The sequence below is a fragment of the Microcaecilia unicolor genome, chromosome 13 (assembly GCF_901765095.1).
Source record: "Microcaecilia unicolor chromosome 13, aMicUni1.1, whole genome shotgun sequence".
In the NCBI taxonomy this organism is placed as follows: Eukaryota; Metazoa; Chordata; class Amphibia; order Gymnophiona; family Siphonopidae; genus Microcaecilia; species Microcaecilia unicolor.
Window position 1 is genome coordinate 71,053,674 of NC_044043.1, and position 6,291 is coordinate 71,059,964.

The 6,291-nt window shown below is 42.2% G+C and overlaps 1 protein-coding gene across 1 annotated transcript in view; it reads right to left on the minus strand.

Annotated features, from left to right (window-relative positions):
- The window catches only part of LOC115482497 (C-factor-like), a 36,163-nt gene extending 31,592 nt beyond the window's left edge, over window positions 1–4,571 (minus strand). Inside the window, exons 1-2 of the mRNA XM_030222317.1 lie at window positions 4,345–4,571; window positions 135–186 (exon numbers count right to left, since the gene is read on the minus strand). Of these exons, the coding sequence (XP_030078177.1) occupies window positions 135–186; window positions 4,345–4,491 (199 nt within the window). The 5' untranslated portion in view covers window positions 4,492–4,571. The remainder of the gene's footprint in view (window positions 1–134; window positions 187–4,344) is intronic.
- Window positions 4,572–6,291: the final 1,720 nt, after the last annotated feature.

The following is a 6,291-nucleotide window of genomic DNA, read 5'->3' on the forward strand; positions in this document are numbered from 1 at the left end:
ACTACTATTGTAAAAAGAATTGGCACTCCACCCCAGCAGATTCAAACACAACATAACCTGACAGATTTTTTTTCTTTTATGCTAACAAAGAAAAGAAAAGCAGAATCCAAGGGAAATAATATGCTCTGACTTACCCAGCTGTAGGATTCGAATGTTATTATATTTCTTGCTTAGTTCCTGCAGTTCCTAAATTTAAAAACAAATGAATAACTTTTCAAAAATAACAGAAATGGACAGAAGAATTTTCACTTTTCAAAAAATGCAAACACTCGATGAAATTACATAGAAATACTTTTAAAACAAATAGGAGGAAATATTTTTTCTCTTAAAGAATAGTTAAGCTGTGGAATTGGGTGCTCGAGGATGTGGTAACAGTGGTTAGAATATCCGGGTTTAGAAAAGGTTTGAACAGTTTCCTGGAGTAAAAGTCCATGGCATGTTATTGAGATGGACATGGAGGAAGCCACTGCTTGCCCTGGGATTGGTAGCATGGAATGTTGCCACTGTACTTGTGACCTGGATTGGCCACAGTTGGAAGCAGGATACTGGGCTAGATGGACCATTGGTCTGACCCAGTGTGGCTATTCTTATGACTTGCAACATTTCCAGTTGGGGCTGGTAGCAACAGTTATCATTGGGTGCAGTGAGGAAGCAGCAGGACTTTCAAGATCCCTAGTCTCTCCCCTGCTTCAGGCACAGATTGTTTCTAAGAAAAGCACAAGCTTACTGTTTATTTATTTAGATTTTGCCTCCAATACCCACTTTATTTATTTATTTGGATTTTGGATCACAAGTAGCAGCAGTGGAATTTGAACCAGCCACCTCTGGATTTCAAGACCAGTGCTCTAACCACTAGGCCACTCCTCCACGCCACTCTACTCCCTTGAAATTTGGCCATCCCTGTGGGGGGGGGGGGGGGGAGCAGTTCAGGACGTCCATGCCTTCGCTATTCCTCCGTTGACACACACATACCTCCCCCCCCCCCCCCCTAGGGACCTGCATACTCCTGCGATGGACCTGAGTATGACATTTCAGGCTGGCAAAAAAAGTTTTTTAAGTTGTTTTTTCGGGGTGGGAGGTGGTTACTGACCACTGGGGGAGTCAGGGGAGGTCATCCCTGATTCCCTCCGGTGGTCATCTGGTCAGTTCGGGCACCTTTTTGAGGCTTGGTCTTAAGAAAAAATGGACCAAGTAAAGTGGCCCAAGTGCTCATCAGGGACGCCCTTCTTTTTTCCATTATTGCTCGAGGACACCCATCTGTTAGGCACGCCCCAGTCCCGCTTTTGCTACGCCTTTGATGGGAATTTTGGTCGCCCCCACAACAGGAAGCAGTTGGGGATGCCCAAAATCAGCTTTCAATTATGCTGATTTGGGCGACCTTGAGAGAAGGACGCCCATCTCCCGATTTGTATCAAAAGATGGGTGCCCTTCTCTTTCGAAAATAAGCATGCTAGTCTCCCAGTCTCGTAAGGTCCTCTTGCAACTTTTCACAATCCTCTTGCGATTTAGCAACTTTGAGTAACTTTGTATCATCAGCAAGTTTAATCACCTCATCTCTGGATCATTTATAAATATGTTAAAAAGCAGCAGTCCCAGAACAGACCTCTGGGGAACCCCACTATCTACCCTTCTTCATTGAGAATATGGACCATTTAACCCTACTCTCTGTTTTCTATCTTTTAACCAGTTTTTAATCCACAATAGGACAATACCTCCTATCCCACGACTTTCTAATTTCCTCAGGAGTCTTTCATGAGGTACTTTGTCAAATGCCTTTTGAAAATCAAGATACACAATATGGACTGGCCCACCTTTATTCACATGTTTATTCACTTCTTTAAAAATGTACTAGATGGTGAGGCAAGATTTCCCTTGATTAAATCCATGTTGGCTTTGTCTCATTAATCCATGCTTATGTACATGGTCTGTAATTTTGTTCTTTAAAAAAGTCTGTACATTTTGCCCGGCACTGACATCAGTCTTGCTGGTCTATAATTTCCTGGATCACCTACATTGGCCACCCTCCAATCTTCTGGTACCATGATTGATTTTAAAGATAATTACATATTATTACTACTACTACTACTATTAAACATTTATATAGCGCTACTAGACTACTAACAGTAGCTCTGCAAGTTCATTTTTCAATTCTGTCAGCACTCTGGGATGTATACCATCCGATCCAGGCAACTTGCAAATCTTCAGTTTGTCAAATTGCCCCATTACATCTTCCAGGTTTGCAGAGATTTCTTTCAGTTTCTCTGACTCATCAGCATTGAAAACCATTTCTGGCACCTGGTATCTCTTCCATACCTTCCTCGATGAAAACCGAAGCAAAGAATTCATTTAATTTCTCCGCTATGGCCTTGTCTTCTCTGAGTGCCCCTCTTACCATTGGTCATTTAGCAGTCCAACTGATTCTTTTACCAGCTTCTGCTTCTAATATACCTAAAAAAAAGTTTTTACTTTGTTTTTTGCCTCCAATACAATCGTCTTTTCAAAGTCTTTCTTTGCCTTCCTTGTAACTTATAGCATTCTATAAGTTACCCATGTAAGTGCGCTCTCTGCCTCTGTGAACTTCCACCTGCCAAGAACATGCCATTGAAGATATGCACATACTGATAAGACAGTGTTTAGCTAGATTATTGTTATGTATGCTCATAAATAATATGAATACTGGCATTTATGTACATACATGCCGTCTAAATCCAGACTGCTGCTTAAAGAATTACCTCCAGAGCATGTAGTTCACTAAAAGCAGTAGGACCTGAAGCTGAACTAGCAAGTCCATTCTGGGGCAGTTTTAGCTTGAGGCAAACAAAACATAGAAACAGAGAAAATGAAGGCAGATAAAAACCATATGGCCTATCCAGTCTGCCCATCCATACCAAATAGAGGTCAACCGAATTTTGGTTTTGTATTTGGCCATGTTTTAGTGTCAGCTGAAAATGCCAGTGCTTTTTGGCTGAAATCAAAACTACCCCCCCCAACAGAAAGGGCAACTACTCTCTGCTCCTCCCCCAACTAAAAGCCACCACCTGTAGGCCCTCTCTGGGCCTACCTTAGAAGACCTGTGGTCTAATGGTCTCATCAAGATAGGAGCAATCCCCAATCTCTCCTACCCAACGCTGGTTCCTTCAAAATGGCTGCCATGCCATGACAGCCGTTTTGACTGCAGTGCTGGCATGGGCAGGAGCAAGTGGGGATCACTTCTGTCCTGATGAAACCACTAGACAACCAAGGCTTCTAAGGTAGGCCCAGGGAGGGCGTACAGGTGGTGGGAGGGCAGTGGCTTTTGGGGGGGGGGCTGGAGGGTAGGGGCGGCTTTCTGTTGGAGGGACTTGGGGGCTGTGCAGCCCATTTTTGGTTGGGGGGAACGTGCCACCCAGTTCTATTTTTGTCTTTGATTTCAGATGAAACTGGCAAATTTTGTCCACAGATTTGGTTTCGTCTGAAAGTGAAAACCCCAGTTTTAGTTGCCCTCTAAAACCTAACAAAATATTTGGGAAAGGTACAGAACTGGAGTATAATGTGAAGTCCATAAAATATTATTAGCCAGGTAGATTTAGGAGGAAATGAACTACGTGAAATAAATCTACATTTTTAGCATTTGCCCATTACTTAGAACCCAGACTGGCCCACTGTCAGAGAGAGGATTCTATGCTCAATGGTCTGACTCAGCACAGCTTATACTACTACTACTACTTAACATTTCTAGAGCGCTACTAGGGTTACGCAGCGCTGTACAATTTAACAAAGAGAGACAGTCCCTGCTCAGCTTATCATATGTTCTGAAACTCCAGCCTTTAATCCCACATATAATTGCGCCACTATTGCGGTTTCAAAATTCCTCTCAGCTTCTGGGGGAAAAATGATCCCATGCAAACTTTGTCATTCCACTGGGTGCATAGCTGTGCTGAAAGAAAATCCAGCGCAGCCATCTCCAAAGCAACATCAACAAATTGAAAATAGTTTCCTCTAAAGCTAAGGCTTCCCCTTGGTCACAAACATTTGGCAACAGACAATGACAATGCAAACCCCCCTTCCACGTTGGCACAGATGCAAGGCAAGTCCAAAAGATTAAAATTAAAGAATAAAGCACAATATCAATGTAATGATAATATTACACTTTCATTTTAGACATGTCTAATTTCTAGCCACACTGTAAATCACAAATGACCAAAACATTTCTCAAGTGAGGGCATGCAATTGTCACTTTCACTGCTTCTCATATACATATATATATATATATATGTATATATATATATATATATATATACATTCTTTCACACATTCTCTCTGTTTATACACTTTGGTGCTCCCTTTTTCTCAGCTATTTCTTACCTGTGCTGCCTCAGGCTGGCGACATGTAGCAATGAGGAGCTCTGGTGAGTTGGATGCTTCTGCCAGGCCCTTTATCAGCCCCAGCCCCAACCCCCGGCTGCAGCCAGTAATTAGCACAGAGCAGCAGTTGGGGGAAGAAGCCGCCATTATCAGGGGGAAGGCGTAGCTGAGTCCAAAGTGCAGTAAATAGTTGGGAAAAACACACAAACCTTCAGTCACTGTCAGCTGTCTTTTATATACATCCACTCCTACACCACACCCACCTCTTAGTCACCAAAGCAAGGTTCCACCTTCCAGCAGCTGTCTTCACACCACACTCCACCCCATTCCAAAATCCACCTCTATTTTATTTTTATTTGTAACATTTGTATCCCACATTTTCCCACCTATTTGCAGGCTCAATGTGGCTTACATAGTACCGTAAAGGCATTCGCCAATTCCGGTATGAACAAATACAGTAACGTGGTAGAATAAGGTTTGTGTGTACAGACACATTAGGGAATCGTAGAGAGGAAGAGTTATTATATGTCCATTATGAGCTTTGGTTTTGTTGTGTTGCAGGGTACAGGCATTTAAGTTGGGTCGGTAGGGTATACCTTTTTGAACAGGTTAGTTTTTAATGATTTCTGGAAGTTTAGGTGATCATAAGTTGTTTTCACAACTTTTGGTAATGCGTTCCATAGTTGTGTGCTTATGTAGGAAAAGCTGGATGCATAGCTTGATTTATATTTGAGTCCTTTGCAGCTTGGGTAGTGGAGATTTAGGTATGTTCTTGTTGATCCTGTTGTTTCTGGTTGGTAGGTCTATGAGGTTTGTCATGTATCCCGGGGCTTTGCCGTAGATAATTTTATGAACCAGGGTGCAGATTTTGAAAGCAATACGTTCTTTGATTGGGAGCCAGTGCAGTTTTTCTCGGAGGGGTTTGGCACTTTCGAATCGCGTTTTTCCAAATATAAGCCTGGCTGCCATGTTTTGAGCGGTCTGAAGTTACATAGTAACATGGTAGATGACAGCAGAAAAAGACCTGCACGGTCCATCCAGTCTGCCCAACAAGATAAACTCATATGTGCTACTTTTTGTGTATACCCTACTTTGATTTGTACCTGTCCTCTTCAGGGTACAGACCGTATAAGTCTGCCCAAGTTCCTTTATAATTTGTTCTTTGCATCCCGCATAAATTCCGTTGCAGTAGTCTACATGGCTTAGTACCATTGATTGTATCAAGTTGCGAAATGTTTCCCTTGGGAAGAATGGTTTCATGTGTTTGAGTTTCCACACCGAGAATTTTCAGGCTATCTGAGATAGGGAGGGTATAATCTGGGGTGTGTATGTTCATGGGTTTGTTCGTATTGTATTGGGATGAGAGGATGAGACAGTGTGTTTTTTCTGTGTTGAGTTTTAGTTGAAATGCGTTTGCCCATGAGTCCATGATATTCAAGATGAGCTTGATTTCGTTGGTGATTTCTGTCAGATCACTTTTGTAAGGAATGTATATTGTGACATTGTCTGCATAGATGAAAGGGTTAAGGCCTTGGTTGGATAAGGATTAGGCTAGTGGTGTCATCATTAGGTTGAAAAGGATCGGTGACAGTGGTGATCCTTGAGGTACTCCGCATTCTGCTTTCCACGGTGGTGATAGGTTTGAGCTTGATTTCACTTGATATGTTCTAGTGGTTAGGAAACCCTTGATCCAACTAAGTATGTGTCCGCCAATCCCGAAGTAATCTAGGAGTCTCAGTAGTATTTTATGGTTTACCATGTCGAACGCACTGGACATGTCGAATTGGAGAAGTATGCTATGTAATATAATGTAGTGTAGTTGAAGCACATCAATTCTGCTGGTAGCCCAGTATATATATAGGGACAATGCATATATAATTTCAAGATATCATTAGGCATAGATTTAACAGTCTCTTAGTAGTGACTGAAGGTAATCCCAGAGGTTTC